The sequence below is a fragment of the Hemicordylus capensis genome, chromosome 2, assembly GCF_027244095.1.
Source record: "Hemicordylus capensis ecotype Gifberg chromosome 2, rHemCap1.1.pri, whole genome shotgun sequence".
Classification (NCBI taxonomy): domain Eukaryota; kingdom Metazoa; phylum Chordata; class Lepidosauria; order Squamata; family Cordylidae; genus Hemicordylus; species Hemicordylus capensis.
In genome coordinates this window covers 416088769-416107718 of record NC_069658.1, presented here as the reverse complement: position 1 = coordinate 416107718, position 18950 = coordinate 416088769, and the positions used below count along the sequence as shown (strand labels likewise).

General features: G+C 46.7%; 1 protein-coding gene and 1 long non-coding RNA gene across 8 annotated transcripts in view; one reads left to right on the top strand and one right to left on the bottom strand.

The window, feature by feature from the left end:
- Positions 1-2997: 2997 nt before the first annotated feature.
- Positions 2998-5264, bottom strand: LOC128347630 (uncharacterized). Its single transcript, XR_008317626.1, has 2 exons — positions 5066-5264; positions 2998-4288 (listed from the first exon to the last, which is right to left on the bottom strand). It is a non-coding gene; the product is annotated as an uncharacterized LOC128347630 (long non-coding RNA).
- A 206-nt stretch (positions 5265-5470) lies between these two features.
- The window catches only part of ITGA7 (integrin subunit alpha 7), an 80039-nt gene continuing 66559 nt past the window's right edge, over positions 5471-18950 (top strand). For all 7 annotated transcript variants that reach the window (XM_053302554.1, XM_053302553.1, XM_053302549.1 and 4 more), the window contains exon 1: positions 5471-5660. In XM_053302554.1, coding sequence (XP_053158529.1) covers positions 5482-5660 — 179 coding nt within the window. In that variant the 5' untranslated portion in view covers positions 5471-5481. The remainder of the gene's footprint in view (positions 5661-18950) is intronic.

Here is an 18950-nt window from a genome sequence, read left to right as displayed (position 1 = left end):
ACAATGTACTTCTGTGAAAACATGCACAGGATTGTGCATGTTTATTCAGCTGCAGAGCTGCAATCTTATGCACACTTACTTGGGAGTAAGTCAAATTGAATTTAAAGGGACTCAGAAATGAGCGTGCACAGGATCTGGCTGCATGAGTTAAATTCTGATTCCTTTCTGGAAAAAGGTAGGTCTAAATTAGCAGGCATAAGCTCAGAGTAAATGAAAGAACTCAACAACCTGCATTACACAGGACAGAACACCAGATAATTTTAGGTATAGTGAACTATGGCGTGTCTGGAGGGGAGAGGGGAATCACTCAGAGCATAGAATATTGAGGGGGGAAGGAGGAGGAGATGCTTGGAGGGTGAAATACTGGGGAGAAAGAGTTATGATTTGAGAGTTGGAGGAATCTGTTGGCTGGGCAGTAAGGAAGAAGGTGGAGGTTAGAGAGGACAGGTGAAAAACCAAAGACAAGAAGATAAATTAAAACTAATAACATCACACACACACACACACACACACACACAAATATCTCTTGATTCTGAATGTTTGATTGCCATTCCTTTAAGAAGAAATTGTTAAATTATTGACTTTGACCTGTCTTCTCTGAGACCCAAGCTCTTTAGGTCTGAACACCTACTCCAAAATGAAGTAAATAGCACAGTATGACTGCAACATAGGCTACACTTCTGTCCTGTTTCTTCTCTGGGCTGATGTATTCCCAGCAGAAATGTTCTGAAAGTAAATTACTGTGATCCATGTGTGCTAATGTGTCGGACCACTTGGGCATGGCATTAGAAGCTTGAAATATGGCTAACAGAAGGGCTGATGTCATAGCAGCCATAGGTCAGCTGACAGACAGTGGCATGAAATCCAACTGTAGCCCAATTGCTTCAGCAAATCCCACTGCGGGTCCCAACACAGCCTGTTGTTTTTCTAGTGTTTCCTAACTCCAGGTTCTGTATATAGTTATTCAAACTGACCCATGACATCTTCCCAGAGGGGCATTTTAAAAGATATTACCAAGTGGGAAGGGCATGCAGGCTGGAATCTTTGCTTCTAAGCCTGCAGCCAGATATAGCACTGAGTTTCTATTCAGAGAGTGTATGTGGTGTGTGTGTAAAGTGGTGGACTGAGGAAATTTTAAAAAGAAACAACCCCAACAACCTACATATACACACTCCCTGAGGTCTTCATAAGTGATTGGGTCTGTTCCCAGATTCTGTTCGGAATAAAGCATCCTGTTCCCAGTAATGATTGTGCCCTGCTTACGACAGCATGGGTAAGCTATAGCAAACATTGGGAGACAGCTAGCTAGGAGAAATGCTGATGCAGAAGCAGGACACTGGGAAGGATATAGAAGGGGTTCCCAAAGTGGCAGACCACTACCTTCTGGCCAGTAAAGCTGCAAAATGAATGGAGCGAAGAGCAATCTTGGTAAAAGCAGAAGAGGAATCCTGTGGAACTGAAGACTTCCAAGTCTCTGTAACGTTTTGTGCTGTTGTGTCGTGTCATGTCCAGCTAATGATCTGGATTCCGAGGGATGAGGGGCCTCTGCCAACACTCCAATGTCTTTTAAAGCTTTCGCAGCTGTTTAAAAATAGCCCCCGTGTATTGGAAAATGTGACGGTCGCTTTTGCTCCTGTATGTGGCTCATGGCTGGGGTTGCATTAATAGTACTCTTGGACTTTGTTTCCAAATGTGTATGGGCAAATCTGGGATAACGTGCTTTCAACGAAGGTCCACTGGGGCTGGTCCCCAAAACTTCTCAGTGTCAGGGCTCAGCCCCTAAATGCATCCTTATTGATACATCCAAGGTTAGAAACATGCTTCAAATGGCTAAGCATCAGGTTTTTTAGGAGCATGGACAATCAGGCACCTGGGATTGTCAAGTCCTGGGTAACCTAGCTAACGAAGTCCCTGCTAGCAACATTTCCAGACCTTGCTTGCATTTTAAGAGAAATCCTGAGAAACAGAATACAAACCGCCCATCCTAAAGTTGGTCCTCTCAGTTATCACGGTACAACACTTTGGATAAAGAGATACATGTGCCTGCTGAGAACGTATATTTTATCTTGACTTAGGCTTTTCCTCTTCCAGCAAAATGAACGTCTGTGGTATTAGGCTAGGCTAAAGCAATGGTTGTTCAGACAAGTTAAAAAAGAAGTGGGATTTGTTGCTGCTCTAGTGTCTCTTTATTTGTCAGCAAAACAAACATTGGCATTAGACCAAAGCACATCACTTAAAGAAAGGTTGTATATAAAATAGAATACTCAAGCATGGCATGCCCCCCCTCCCCTGGCTGCCCTCAGAAAACTTTTAAAGGATTCCCCCACCCCTTTCCTTATAAAGGAGAATCCTTACTGGATTTCCCTTTACAAGCATAGCCCTCGAACCGGGTTGAACTGGTCTGGTCCAAACTCGTACCAGCTGCCTTTTTTGAGGCTGGTTCAACAGTTGAACAGTTGAACAGTTCAAGTTCAAACCAACTTGAAGTTTTGTATCTTGATATCATGTTTTGATGTTTAAGTGCCGATGATCCAATTGTTTTGACTGGGAGGGCATGGGTGAAAGCCATGCACAAAGTGCAAAATGAGAAGTGCTACTTCAGCAAAAACACAGACACTGACATAAAGAATACATAAGATGGCTCCACTTAGGCTTGCTTCTAACTTCTTTTAGTCATTTGAGAGCAAACACTCACCAAATCCATCTCAAAAATGGATGTGTCCCATAATACAGCCAAGATAATGCAAGAAGTGCTCCTGCTAGATTTTTTTGGTCAGGTCATGTTCACAGTTAGAAAACACCATCTTCAATCTAAAATGAGCATACCTTTCTGGGTTGAACCCCAGAAATCTGTTACAAAGTCACAATAATAATAAAAATTTCTGCCTGTACAAGGAAGTTTTGTTCAGCATGTGCAGAGTGTATCCCCCCGCCCCTCTTGGTGGGGTAACTACCCATAATCCAGTGCAGTGACAGTAATTCCCAGCAGGTCTAAGCTCTTGTATATGTATTTATTTAAGTGTTGATCACTCACAAATTGATAGTAAGGAGAAGAGTTCAAGGACTCCCACGCAGGCTATTACAAATCCTCAGATTTTGTAAAGGGTCACTGACTGAATTTAGCAAGGAAATTTAAAAACAAAACAAAACTGCAGAGATCAGAATCCTTAAATATTATTTTGGAAAGGGGGGTTATTTCAGATAGAGAGTTATTTGGGGATAAAACTGTCAAGAAAAGGACCATGAACCATGCACTTAGATAGCGGCCTGTAGAAGTCAGGTAGCTTTCTCCTCGCTACTGAAAGCCTGTCTCTATTTATTTATGCTCAGATGGATACAATTTTTCCTTTGCAGCCAAGAGCATGAGGACTAGAAACATCTAATGAATTCTGCATTCTCAAGCCACTGTTCAGATTCAAGATTTCCTCCTCCAGTGCAAGCTATCTGCACTGCCCGGCACATGTTTAGGCATACCAGTGGGTGGGGAAGGAGATCTCTATTTCTGACCTAGCCTCTTTCAATCCTTGTCTTGATTGAGATAGGAGCAGTGGCTGTGTCACTTCCAGGGTGCAGGTCAGACTCCAGAAGTAGGGAGCAAGCCAAGAGCAATAGTTCTGAGTGAAGTCCTTGTCTGCTCCGGACTCAGTATAAAATGCTGCATGTAGAGGGTTTGAATGTTTGCTGTGTTGTGCATTCTTGGGGTACAGATAGATTTGATGACAGGAATCCCATGATCGGCTTTCCCACAGTTCATTTGTTTTTTAAAGGGCTAAATGCAGCTGTATGAGATCCTGATTTGGATCAGGGCCATTTCTTCCAAGCCAAATTGCTTCTCCAGAGCTGTTACCTGCCTTGTGGGGTAAAACATTCAGGAACCCATGTGGTAGGCAATTCTAGATGATGTGACTAGGAATCATTCATATGAGTTGGCCTCATGCCACAGGGAGGAGGTGGCATCCTTTATCCTGAATCTTTCCATTGGAATTGCCAAGAGAGAATGAGAGTTTCAGGATAGCCATCAGAAAATCAGACAGAAAAGCCTGGGTAAACAAAACAGTCTTCAGTTGCTTGTGGAGAGATAACAGGGAAGGAGCAGTATGGATAGAGATCCACAAATGTAGGCTTAGCTCACTAGCCAGCCATTATTTGTGGTTGCCACCAGTCCCCTCTCAGATCCTTTTCTGGGTGTCCTGTTCAACAGTGTGCTGCTTCTGAGAGCACTTGCTAGCTGGCAAGTGGATGTGTAGATGTCTGAGCATGGATCTCCACCAGGAGGACTTTCCATAATCTGAGGGCAATAAGCAAGAAGGCCTTGTCTCGACATGTATGAAAAATACATCTCTAAAGGCATAGAGGAGCTCAGCTCAGTGCAATCTCCAAGACCACCACCTCCCAGCTCAGGCAGGAAAACTGAAGTGCAGCAGAGTGGGCTGTATATTAACAGAATCACTCAAAGTTGTGGGATTACCAGATAGGGTATCTTAAAGGGGAATGAATTCATGAAAAGTCATTGTGACTCCATCTCCCCAACCGCCAAGGCAAGTCTGCTAAAGGATCAGCTGGGAGAGATTTATCCCTCTCAACTTGTCCAGCCAGATCTCCATCATACTAGAGACTGGACTAGGGAGGCACTTAATAATTAATAATTATTAATCATTGAACTTAATTAACTAATAAATTATTATTATTATTATTATTAATCTAATAAATAGTGACATTTTATTCCACTCTTCTAGCTGGGCAGCATATAAGATTATCTCCCCATTTTATTCTCACAACAACCCCACGAGGCAGATTAAGCTGAGAGTGACTGTCCCAAAGCCACTCAGTGAGCTTCATGGCTGAGTGAGGCTTTGAATCTGGGTCTCCCCAGTTCTAGCCCAGCGCCCTAAAATCACGACACCAGGTAGCATCTGTATAGCACTTGCAAGCGTTCAACGCATTTCACATGCATCATCTTCTTGTGATCTTTGCAATAACTTGGCAAGGTCCGTGTAATTGTCCCCATACGATTGTGGCATGTATTATCTGGGGAGCACCAGTCAACCATCCCTCCCCATCCTACCTTTTACTCACAACCTGCACGAGACAGGGGGCCTGGCTCTGTGGCCTCAGTCGCACCTGCTCTTCTCTTTCCGTTTCTCTCTCCATCATGTGTGCAGTAGTAGATTGTAGGAAGGGGGCGTGTCTGCTGCTTGGAAGCCCGGCTGCCGCTGCTCGTAGCTGCAATACAGAATGCGGGCGGGCGGGGAGAGAAGGAGAGATGGGAGGCAAGGTTGCCTGAGGATTGTTGCAATCTCCAGCAGCAGGCTGGGCAGGCAATCAGCCGCGAGAGTGAGAGGGCGTGGGACAGAGCCAAGCTAGCCACTGGCTGCAGCAGCAGCCTCCCAGAAGGAGGAGAGGGCAGGGAAGAGTTGCCGCCGCGGCACCAGCAGCAGCAGCAGCCCTCAGCCCCTGTGCTGCCCGCCGCAGGGCACCAACATGTCTCGGGCGCTCTGCGTTTTTTGCCTGCTGTCCTGCTGCCTCAGCCTCTCCCTCCGGAGGAGCGCAGCCTTCAATCTGGATGTGACCGAAACCATCCTCAAGTATGGAGACAACGGCAGCTTCTTTGGCTTCTCGGTGGCATTGCACCAGCAGCTCCGACCACAACCTGCCAGCTGGTGAGGGCTTTCTTCTCTTTGGGCTTTGCATGACCGTGCCCCCCCACACACACACCTCCCCCCCCCCGGCACCTTGCCTTTCTCGCGGTATGAAGGAGATGGTGAGCGTCAGTAGTGAAGGAGATCCACCCGCAAGGCTGTGAGCGGCAGGCAGGAAAGTCGTCTCCCCACGCTTAAACTTGATCAGAATGAGGGCAGGATCTACCTGGACTAGGTCTTCGGAACTCAGCTTGTCAGTTCGGGCTTTGAAACTCTCTCTCTCTCTTCCTCCCCCCACCCCCGTGTGTGTGTGTGTGTGTGTGTGTGTGTGTGTGTGTCTTCAACCTCTCTGCCTGATTCCCTGGCTGTTGTGATTAAAATATATGCCAGTTATTGTGGCTCCCCTTCTGGGACTGAAATATGTGTGAAGCCGCGTGTAACCTGTCATATTTCCTTCGCTGCTGCTATAAGTTTTTCCCCCAAGGTGCTCCTTCCTTGCTCACTGCTCTGGCTGTGGTAGGGATCCATGAAAGGTGCTGATGCTGGCAATACTGTGTTTCCTTTGACCCTGTAGTGGGTGTTCATTATTATTTTTTAAATTCCATTCTTATGATGCTTTTAGTACATTATTTGCAGGGTGGAAAGGTGGACACACACACGGACACACACACACTTTACATTCTCCACTGCCCAGCCCTACATATTTATAATGCTTCTGGAGAGAGAAGAAAATCTTTGACCTGCAGTGTATGTTGCCAGAGTTTGCATTATTGTCTTGCTAACTATTGTCCTAACAGGCTATTTTTCTTCTCCCTGCAGCATCCTCACATGCTGTTAGGGATTTCATTAATAAACCAGCGAGTAGATTTTGAAATAATGTATTATTCCATGCATGTGGGCTATTTTCTGAAAGGTGCCTTGTTGTTTCATCAAACTGGCAGATATGAAAGGTCAACATTCTGATCACTTTCCAAAGATGAATGCAGACTCATTCGGCCATTTCAGCTTAATCATGCTGAATTGGGGCTCTTCGTTTTCTAGAGATTAATTCATAGCCAGCCACCAACTGCAACAGACCCAGGAACTGATTCTAACCCTAGTTTCCCAGCAGGTACAAACCTGTTGTTTATTATGATGTTAATTTTCTCCAGGGTAAAGGCAGAGTCAGTACTCTGTGCTGAAGCCTGTGGAGCCTTGCTGGCATAACTGAGTTATCTTTTTGTACATGGAAACTGCATCACTTGGAGCAGAGAGAAAGCAGACCATGTGGCAAGCAAATAGCACAGAAAAGCCAGGTTGTGGGCATATTAAGCCCACATCATATCGGTTTTGCAAATGCATTAAGAAGGCTGGGCTGAGAGTTGCAGCAGGAGTCCCAAATGACTGGGGTGAGAGGATCTGCCTCTAATTGGGAGGAGTGGTGGAGTTCTGATGACTCTCTTAAGTGTTTGATTTCTCACATGCTTTGCTCTGATGGGGATGTTGTGATCTAGGAGCTGTCTGTCCTCCAACTTGGCCCTGAGGGGGTACCATACAGTACAGCACTCCTAATTGCTGCACACGCCCTCTTAAGCCTCTTCTTCTCAACAGGCAGCCACACTAGTCCTGCTGAGCTTCTATGGGTGATCCTTCCACCCTCCTTCCCATGAATGCTGCACATGTTTCTGTTGCTTGTGGTTGCTGTTCTCCCTGGGTTCTGCCACCTTGTTTTTATATGACATTTCTGAATGTTGTACAGTACTATGAAGCATTAAATCCAAAAGCAGGGTAATAGTTTTATTACAGCCAACTAAAATATCCTAATAAAGGGTATTTCTCTACCTTGGCCCTTGATTCCTTTGTTGATGGGTTTCTACAGGCAGCTGTTTATAGTTTTTGTATCAAGAAGCATGGCAGCCAGGATGGGGACCAAAGCTGCTTAGTTTGAGCAGCAGCAGAGGTCCATCATATGCCTTCAGTCCAGGGCTGCACAACTTCGGCCCTCCAGCGGTTGTTGGACTACAGTCCCCATCATCTCTGACTATTAGCCACTGTGATGGAGATGATGGGAGTAGTAGTCCACAACAGCAGGAGGGCTGAAGTTGTGCAGCCCTGCTTCAGGCCATCACGCCAATAATGTGGTAGACATAGAAGAGGAGATGGTCGCCTTCTGAAAGACAGGATGTTTCTTGCGCTATGAAAGGTTGTGCTTGCGGCTGAAGATGTCTATCCAGTGTGCAGGTGATACAGCAGGCCTGTGCCCTGCTTGCTATGCTATAATAGGTGTAGAACCCAAGGGAAGGAGTTGTGGTATGCAGTGACAAGGCAGTGGAGTTGAATCTGGAATGTTATCCATTTAATGAAATAGAGATTACATACAGAGAGGCAAGTAGGGGTGTGCATGAAACTGGCTAGCCCGGTTCAGTTCTAATCTGAACTGGACCCGATCTGGACAGGGCCACTTCAGTTTGCCCTCCATCGAACCCCGCCCCCCGTTCCGGTTCTGTCTTGGGGGGGGGGCTGCAATTTTTTAAAAAAAGTTTCCCACTTACCCCTTCTGGGGGCTTCTCTGAGGCCATGGTGGGGGTGTCCCAAGGAGGTTCCCCCTGCCCGCACCGGCCTCTGTTATGGTGTAAATGGCCCCGTTCAGGCATTCTTCAGCCTTTCCCTGGCCTTCCCTCTCTTGCGGCAGCCATTTTGGAGGCTGCTGCACATGCCCGTGGGCCTTTGTGTTGCCTGGGTCATCCGGCCATGTAGAGGCCCACTGGGCATGTCTGGCAGCCTCCAAAATGGCTGCTGCGACAGAGGGAAGGGCCAAAGAACACCCGAATGGGGTGATTTATGGTATAATGGAGGCCGGCAGGGGGAGGGGGAACCTCCAATGACACACACACCCTGTGGCCTTGGAGAAACCCCCGGAGGGGGTAAGTGGAATATATATTAAAAATATCCATGAACCTCCCCACCCCCAAACACCCAGGGCTGGAGGTATGTGGTCTGGGGTTGAGCCAAACGGGGTTGGTGGTTTGGCTCAACCCCAAACTGTTGCACCAAACCAGTTCGATGTTGAGTCAGCTCAACATCAAACCGGTTTGCACATCCCTAGAGATAAGTGCAGTCTGCCTTCAGTGCTCTTGCTGCTGGCTCTTGGTTAGCCCTGCCTCTACTCCAGGACCGGAATATGAGTAACTAAAGCCCCATTCAAAAGCTGGCCTGGATCAAGGAATGGATTAACCAAGATCACTACAATAAGTACTCCCCATCTTTCTACCTGCACTGTGGATTGGAGGGTGGTGGTGGTGGGGTTTCCACAGTGCTGGTATTGGGTTCTTTTATGCTGTGCTTCTGCTGCTTGAATAGGAACGTTCTCTAATATAATGATGCTATTTCTCTGGCAAGAGTACTGACCTGTCTGTAAGAGCAGCCACAGCCTAGAGGCAGGCGAAAAAAGACACACACCAACTGCCAATCAGGTGTATGCCCAAAAAATTCCTGCCCGGCCCCATAATGGCGACCAGCCAAGCCCAGTCTATATCCTAGGGTGGGAGGGAGGGTGCAACTCTGAGAGGCGGACTGGGCGGGCGCCTGCGTGCAGGCCGTAGGCCTCCTCTGACCCCACCCCCGGAGGAACGCCTGACCAATGGGAGCCGGCTCCCAGTGTCACGTGCTCCTCCATAGGGGGCTGGGGCAAATGAGCCGCGCTGCCTAGAGCAGCGGCGATCGGCTGGCTTGCATCCAGACCCAAGGAGACACGGACACAGTTACTTTTGGTAAAATTGGCCACTTTATTAACATTCCAATTGCAGTGGACTTGTTGAGGCATTCAGCTGGGATTGGCGCTCTACCCCCAAAGTGTGGGCACTCGCAGGTTGGCCACGCGCGTGGCTGCCTTCCCCTAAGGCCTAGGACACTGGCACCTGCGCTGGCATCGGCGCTATCCCTCCGATGCTGTCCAGCCATATGGAAAGAAGCCGCCTAGAGCGGGGTAGGAGTTGAGCTGCATCCCTGATCTGTCAAGCCTCAGGGGATCAGCACCTCCTAGTTGAAGCCAAAAAGCTTACCTAAGGTGCTGCACCAATTATTTCCCAGTTTTTACCCGCACTGTACCTGTCACTGCGGGCGTTAGCCTAGTTTAACGCCCCACACCCCACAGTTTAGTGAGCCTCAGGATGATGCAGCTTTTGTGACCCTCAAAATGATACAGTGAGCCTCAAGATGACGCAGGTGGAGGCTCAGTTTAGTGTGCCTCATGATGACATAGCCTTAAGATGATGTCATTTCTCGTTAAGACCTTTATAATAATGTCACCATTATCTATTCCGTTTCTGTGGTGTCTGCATTTTGTTTTCCTATATAACCTAATCACTCCTCTTTCCCCCTGGATTGCCCTGTGACGCTCACATCATGCTGAGACTTATAGCCATCCTATATTTCCTTGCAGTGAGTGAGCATGGAAAGAGCTGCATCTTAAATTGGTGGTCTTCCCAATTATTTCTACTTGGGCTGGCAGCCGTGGTTGCTCTGAATATCCGTTTCCATTTGCATCATCTTTTGTTTTTCTGGATTTATACCCTGCTTTTTGACAGGAGCTGACGTCCTGACTAACACCGTGTGTACATTAGTAGGGTCTGCAGAGATGCAGTCGGAGACCCTTGTGCAACTCACCCAGTCCTCTTGTGCTTGCACTGTTGTGTAAGAGCACGAATATTTCCAAGCACGTCTGCATTCCGGAAGCGCTCTGTAAGAATGGAAATGCATTGCTGAGAGTCAGTGAAGTGATCATTGAGGCTATGCCACCTCCACCAAATTCTCCACCTGCAGCGGCTGTGGATGGCCTCCTGTTGATGGAACACTCCCCAGCCAGGGCTGAGAAACACAATACTGGTGTCCTTTAGTTATCAGATTAAGACTTCTGGTTTTTAACTGAGCAATGTGCATTTTCTCTCCTTTTATCTGCTTCATAGCAAAACAGAAACAACACTTTTAAAAAAAACCCATTCCAGCTTCCAGCAACTTAAAGATCAAAGGCCTGGTTAAAAAAAATAAATTCATTCCCCTCTTGAAGGACCCAGTAGAATGGATTTAGTTGGGTATATTTCTGTTGAGTAGATATTCTGTAAACAGGGCAAGGACACTGCCTTGTTTCTTGTGGCAACCAGTCTCGCACCAAAGGGTGATGACACTTGAAGAAAGGCTTCATTTCTTGGTATCACTGGGAGAAGGCACAGAGGGGAGGAAGTGCTTCCGTAAATACCATGCTGGTCTACTTGATCCAGTTCTACTTCTGAATGTTCTGATTTAATACCACACTACTATTGGAACGGTATGAGCCATACACGAGTAAAGGTATTTCCAAGGGTAATAATAGCAGCCAAATGCTAGTGAGGGAGAACACAAGTGTGTTAGAACATAATTGCATGGGTGGGGGTGGGAATCTTCCATATACAGATGTGCCTTCTGGCCCATATGACAGATGTCAGGAATAGGAGACTGTGGGTAGAGGAAGGAGAAACATGAGTCCACAGAATGTTGTCTGTCACCATGTCTTCTTTTTAGAGTTGCAGCCTCCAGTTCTGTGCTCCAGCAGGGAACCACCTCATAAGAAGAGGTCTGTAACAACCCTCCCCTTGCAAGGCTTAGGGCTGCCACCACGGTTCTGGTGTGTTGGTGGTTTTGTGTCCCATGTCAATCCTGCTAGTCTGTCTGGTTTAACAGCAACTGGAATGGGAACCACTCCTCAGACTGGCACCCCTCCCCCACCCCCGCCATTGCAGCAGTTCTCTGCAATTGACTGGCACTGTGCTCATCGCCCTCAAAGCCATTCACATGGAGTGTCCTGAGGCACCAGATCAGGATCCACAGGATCCTGTGGGGAAGTCCTCATCCTTAGAAATGGGGTTGCCAGGTTCTTATGCTGAGGTGCATTCCTGAGTCTGAATGATTGCTCAATCTGATGCAGATTCTTTTCCCAGAACATCACCATCTCCTAGACCAATGCTGGAAACAGGATGCTGGGCTAGATGAACCTTGGGCCTGATCCAGCGGGGCTGTTCTTATGTAAGTCAAGTCTGTAGTGTGAGACAGTGCCACTCTAGCGTCTTGTTACAATACGTATGGGACTCCCTATGTGTTAGTATGGTTTTTATTTATTCATTTTATTTATAAACCACCTAATAAAAGCTCTCTAGGCGGTCTACATCAAATTTGGAAAAAATCTAAAACCAACCAACAATTTAAAACAAATAAAACAAAAATTAAACACAATATATAGGAAATGTAACTACAAGCCTGAAGAAATAGGTGTGTCTTGAGGACTTTCTTAAAGGCAGCCAGAGATGGGGAAGCTCTTATTCTGACAGGGAGCATGTTTCAAAGCCCCAGGGTGGCCATAGTCTGTTTTGCCTCTGGTCTGCTGTGCTGGGGAACAGACAGCCACACAGCACTGGAGAGGCAAGTGGGAACAGCCACTGGCCTGGCTCCTCCTTTTCAGTCCCTGTCCTGCTGCAGACTTCCGCCATCTGTGTGCCACTCACTGGTCAGCCATGCCCTCAAATGTGACTACTCATGTGTCTCACTTCATGACACTGTGGGCTAATTCACATGTGTGAGCGGCTATGACTCACTTTTTCAGCCATGTGGCTGCCAGTAATCACTTGGGAATGTGTTAGTGTGAACAACCTGGCTATGCGGGAATAGAGTGACAGACATTAGGCAGGTTGTTGCAACTTGAAAACTTGCTGTGGATAGTGCAGATGGTTTTTGGGGTTTTTTGCACATTATTTTTATTAGTTTAGATGGTTGATGGCCATTTATCTCATTGTGAAGCTCAGTTCACCACAGAGTTTCCTCATGTGGTAACTACAGTATACTGTATTTCCTTGTGGATAGGGAGGATGTCACAGGGAATGAGCTGTGATACTTCGTAGCTCCTTCATAAAGGTAAAGTGTGCTATCGAGTCGGTGTTGACTCCTGGCGACCACAGAGCCCTGTGGTTTTATTTGGTAGAATACAGGAGGGGTTTATCATTGCCATCTCAGCACCTTCCTATATCGCTGCTGCCTGATATACTGGGAAACATACCAGTGGGGATGTGAACCGGCAACCTCCTGCTCTCTAGGCAGGTTACTTTCCCCACTGTGTATCAACTCTTATATTTAAATTTCGGTCCACTGATGCTTTAGAGTTCCTTCAGACATTATAGTTTTTCTACACAGAAAACTCTTTGGTGTAGGAAACCACATATAGATCAGGGGTCTCAAACTGTGGCCCTCCACCTCTTGTTGACTACAACTCCCATCAGCCATCATTCCCAGTCACAGTGACCAATAGCCAAGGATGATGGGAGCTGTAGGCCAACATCTGCAAGAGGGACACCGTTTGAGACTCCTGATGCAAAATAATGGCAATGTTAATACTTGCATGTGAGTCTCTTTCTGAGTGGTCACATATACTGAAGAAGGACAGTCAACTGCAGTTTCTCAGGAAAGGTTTTATATTCATTGGTCACTCTTGACAATCTACACACAGATTCTATGTCTTTTCCGCCCTCATAAATCTTTCTATGTAGGGAAATCCTGGGGATCAGATCACTTCTACTGCCCACTCAGTCCTCCCAGGAAAGAGCATCATAGTACTGAAAGAGGCTGAATGGATGCCCTGATGAATATTTATAGCACAATTCCTTGAGCCACTGACCGCATGTAGAATTACTAATGGGACATTTGAGCAGGCACACTCAAATTCACAGCCCCTTTCCCTCCTCTCTATACACATATGCTCAATCTGGCCTTCACCAGGAGGCTCCATGGGAGTGAAATTAATCCCTGTTTAGCAACCTAGGAAGCTCCCTCCACCCCTCATATCTTCATTGCTGCAGTCATTTCACAGGGGACACACACACACACCTCAATTATTTAAAAGCAGCAGAAATCAATAATCCAGCTGGAAATGGGAAAATCAATCTGACTCATAAGTATATATGTAATAACTATGTATTATGGTAATTGTAATATGTGTCTATTGTATTCTTTTTCTGTAAAATGCCTTGACTGCCATTAGGTGGGGCAGGGTTTGTTATAGTATATCATAACATACCCATTATTTATTTTATTTAAAACATTTACTGCCTTGCCCTTCGGTTTGTCAACTCCCAGAGATGGCTGTGGTATTTACCATTACTGGGAATGTACAGCTACCTGGCCTCTGAGAATCTCCCCTTCCCCTGCTGTGTGGTAATGGATGCATCGCTCATCCTCAGTGGTGTTCACCCAACTAGTGAATCATAGAATCACAGAGTTGGAGGGGTCCTTAGAGGCCTTCTAGACCAACCCCTTGCTCAATGCAGGGAGCGCTAGAGCAGCCCCAGCAGATGGCTGCCGGGCCTCTGTTTGAAAACCTCAAATGAGGGATCTTCAGCACTCCCAGGTAACTGATTGATCGTGAAAATGAAGTGGAATTACTTTTTGTCCCCATGGCCCACAGTAACTAAGCCTAAGTACGTGCAAGTGAAATAAATGCACAATCTTCCTCTGTTTCCACCCCCTCTCCTATGTCAGATTTTAGATTGCCAGCTCCGCGAGGCAGGGACCTATCCTGTTATACTTTACACTTAGTGCCATGCACATGGTACAACAACAGCAACAATAATAAATGCCACCCTGCTTTCGTTGCCCGCCCCACTTTCCCAAGTGCTGAGAATTGCTGCTTTGCCTGGATTCTGGTTCCCCTCAGAGGGAAGATGACAGGAGGTTTATATAGCTTTGCAATATTTTGTTTATTTACACAAATGTACAAGTTGAGCACTGGATGTTGGAAACTACAGAACATTTCTGCAAGACAGCAACAGGTTACATCAGAGCGCCCAGACTATATTCCTAAATGCTTCAGACTTCTGCCTGGGCCTGGCATACTCATCTTCCAGGCTCTTCTCCTGTCCTTTTGTCTCTCTGTGTCTCTCTTTGCCTGGCCTTTCTCCACTCACACCACACAGACACTCCTCTTGCAAGGGAACGCAAAAGTGAGGCATCACCCTATACTTCATGAGGTGGGAGAAACATGACACAAGGTTCCTGGGTGTTTTCCAGATTACACACTGGAACGTATTTACACCGTATCCTCTAAGTGCCCCTCCATATTGCCTGTGTTTCCACATCTGCATTGTAAGCAGGGTGTGTTCACATTTCCCATGCCTTGATTCAAATTTTAATGATGCGTTTTTGCCCTACAACATTGAAAATACGCTGCAGGAAAATAGCTGTATTTTTCCCTTGTAGGGAGCTTTGCCCCACATGTTATTCATTGTAGCACTTTGCAGTGTGGACAGTTCATTGTGTGCCCCCACCCCGCTTGCTTCCTCTCGTCCCCTTGCCTGGGGGAGAGAAACAGGCAGAGAGAAACCTTAGCACCACACACCTCCCTCCTCCTCCCCTTAATGCCCCCAACATAACTGGAGCTTCTCAACACAGAAGGGGAGAGGGAGGGAGGAGATCGGAGGGTATTTATTTATTTATTTATTTTATTAATTATTCCACGGGGTTTTTTTTGTGCATCCCCCCTTTAATTTGCTACTTTGGCCAGAGACTCATACTAGTGCAACTAAGCAGATTTCTGAATCCAACCCTTTCTCGTGCACTTTTACTGAAGAGGAAGCCCATTGAACTAAATAATTTACTTTTGTGCAATCCCACTTGCTTAAGAGCTTCCCGTTCCCCATCTCTTACAACTTTAAAAAAGGCAGTCAAGACACATTTGTTCCCCCAGGCTTTTAATTAGATACTGTTTTTAATTGTTTGATGATTTTTAATAGTTTTAACTTTGCTTTAAATTTTAAATTATTGCAATGTTTTAATTTTTTTATTTGTTGTTTATACTGTTTTGTTGTAAACTGCCCAGAGACTTGCATTTTGGGCAGTATACAAATATGTTAAATAAATAAATAATAAATACTACAAGGCAAAGGGCAGGGAGAGAGGAAAGTCACTTACTTAAAAGGAAGCCCAATGAACTGAATCATGATTCATTTACTTCTGTGCAATCCCACAGCCCTCACTGGAGAAGCGTTAGCGTTCACCTCCCCTCCGTCTCTTCCCTCCTTTTTATGTATTTCTCTGGCGCCTCATCCTCCCTCCTCAGGAGAAGGCCCAGCAAGAGGGAAGCAGAGAGGGTGAAGGCAGAGAGGAGAAAGCTGTGAGGCTCTGGAAGGCAGGCCCATCCTTAGGGTGGGGCAACTGGTGTGATCACCCTGGGCACCGCGTTTGGAGGGGCCCCGTGGTGGTAGTGCCGTGGCGGTTGTGTGAGCAGTGAGCAGCCTGCCTCACTGATCGCTTGGCTCCAGCCTTCTGCTGGCTGTGCCATTCGGGAAAGGGCAGCGAGTGGCACCCAAGGCAGCGAGCAGTGAGCACCCTGCTCTACCCGCCTGCCTCAGCTCCCAGTGGCTGGTATGGGCACCGGCATGTGTTCAGGGGGGAGCGGCGGTGGCCAGTGAGAGGTGAAGGGCCTGCTCCATGCGGCAAGGCTGCCCTTGTGCCCACCTCGGCTCTGGGGGGGAGCGGCAGTAGCCAGCCAGTGGCGAGCTGCCTGTTCCGCTCGGCAAGGCTGCCCGTGCACCCGCCTTGGCTCTGGGAGTGGGGAGCAGTGGTGGTGGCCAGTGAGCGGCGAGGCTGCCCGCGTGCCGGCCTCAGCTCTGGGGGGGAGCAGTGGTGTCCAGTGAGTGGTGAGCAGCCTGCTCCGCTTGGCGAGGCTGCCCGCGTGCCCGGGAGATGAGGGGCTGCTGGCTGCCACCGCCATGGAAGAGAGGAAAATACGTCTCAAGGGATGGAAAATGTGAATGGCCACCAGCTTACAAGGAAGCATTAAGCAACCCTTTACTCTTGTTTTGAAACCGTCACACTATTCCGTCACAGTTTGCAACGCATTAACCGTTGCAAATCTTGTAGTCCGGAAAACACCCAGATACAGAGCTAATAACTGCGATTACTTATGAAAGAACTGGCTAGCTAGGCTAATAACCTGCCATTCCATAACAGCAATATTATATTGGTCTGTTTGTTTCATTTATATACCATTCATCTAATAGCTGGGGTGGTGTACGGTCAGAAATAAAACAATTTAAAGTATTAACATAAAGTTCATTTAAAACCACTTGATTATTATTAAAAGCCAAGCTGAAGAGTTGTTTTTTTATGGTTCTCTTTTCATTTAATCTCCAGGGATGATAACTCTTTTATACCCATGGGGAGTTCATCCCACAACTTCGGGACAGCTATTGAGAACAATAATTAATAATATAAACTCATTTGAAATCTTAGATGAAAGGGATACAGATAAGAATATCTTACACAAGTATGTGGCCATTTCTCTATCCATAGCTTATCTGCCGTATTTATTCTGAGGTACACCTAGTTGCAGTAGCAACACTTTTTTTGGAAAGAAATGACTTGGCCAGCAAGCCAGAGGCAGCAGCGATATAGGAAGATGCTGAAAGGCATCATCTCATACTGTGTGGCAGATGGCAATGGTAAACCCCTCCTGTATTCTACCAAAGAAACCACGGGGCTCTGTGGGCACCAGGAGTTGACACAGACTCACGGCACACTTTACCTTTCTGCCCAGTTGCAACAAATGCTATAGGAAATTATCTAAGATACTTGCATCTCCTCCTCCTCCTCCTCCCCCTCCCCTTAGTGGCTCAGATCATAGCTTTCCCTCACCCACCATGGAATGGGGAGAACTTGCAGCTCATTCTCTTTGGGTGATTGCTTTGTTGGTAATAGGCAGGAGTCCTAGGCATGGCTTTATATTAGATATTAGAGCCTCCGCTTCTCTCGATGCTTTTAAGAAGGACCTAAAAACATAATTGTTTAGTCAGGCTTTTAGTTTATAGTTTTAAAGTTTAAAGTTGTAGCGTTTTTATCTGTTTTGTACATTGTTTTAACTGTTAATTAATTGGTTTTTTAAGACTGTGAACTGCCCATGGACTTGCTTATGGGCGGTATAAAAATGTGTTAAATAAATAAATAATGAGGCTTCTGTTTCTTTCTTCACTTCCTTGTTTCTTATATGCTTTTCACTATACAGAGTGCTTTGAAATTCTTATCTTATTTATTCCCCCCTAATAATGCTTCTGTGAAGAAGGAGAGGTTAAACTGGAGAAATATTAGCCCTCATCAGATATTTTATAAAGGAGAGGAGAGCTGGTCTTGTGGTAGCAAGCATGACTGGCCTCCTTAGCTAAGCAGGGTCTGCCCTGGTTGCATATGAATGGGAGACTAGGTGTGTGAGCACTGCAAGATATTCCCCTCAGGGGATGGAGCTACTCTGGGAAGAGCAGAAGGTTCCAAGTTCCCTCCCTGGCTTCTCCAAGATAGGGCTGAGAGAGATTCCTGCCTGCAACCTTGGAGAAGCCGCTGCCAGTCTGTGAAGACAATATTGAGCTAGATAGACCAGTGGTCTGACTCAGTATATGGCAGTTTCCTATGTTCCTATGACACAGAGGAGTGTCTGAATGTCTGAAGAAAGCGACGGACTTCCCCACTGGCTGGGTTCCTCTCCCACATGCCCCATTTACTACAGGGCTCTGTTTATACTTCTCTGTGGCTCTACACCACTCCTGAAATTGGAAGGTATGATCATAGATTAACTGTGTCACTTTTGTTTTGTCCCTAAGAGGAGGCACTCCTCTTAGGGACAAAACAAACGTGACACAGTAGATCCATGATCACATCTTCAATTTCCCCCCTAGAAACTTAAAAGTGACCAGGGTTGGGACCAGGGGCGTAGACTTCTCAATTTCCCTGCGGGGGGTATGGCCGGGGCACATGGGAGGAGAGTTCTTGTGGTAGCAAGCATGCATTGTCCCCTTACTAAGTAGGGTTCACCCTGGCTTGTATTTGAATGGGAGACTACATGTGAGCACTGTAAGATATTCCCCTGAGGGAATGGGGTCGCTCTGGTCAGATTACCTGCATGCATAGAGCACCATTAGGTTTTTTTCCTTGTTATATTGCTCCTAATCAGAGAATCATAGAGTGAAGGGGCCCTGAGAGGCAGCCGAGCCTCTTAAGAACTTGCTGAACTGCTACAAAGACAACACAGGACTGAAATCCTGGTGGGGGCTTGAGCCCCACTGCCTGCATGACGTTTACGCCCCTGGTTGGGACCCACATTGGATGAGGGCCCTACGGTGGGTAGAGCTTAGCTCTGCTTCCCTGCTGTACAGCCTGCAACTCCCTCTTGCTTTGCTTCCTCTACTGTTGAAAAGTGCTCCGCTACTGGGGAAATGTCATAGCTGCCCAGTGAAAAATGCCCTGGCTATAGGGGCACAGCTGTGTTCA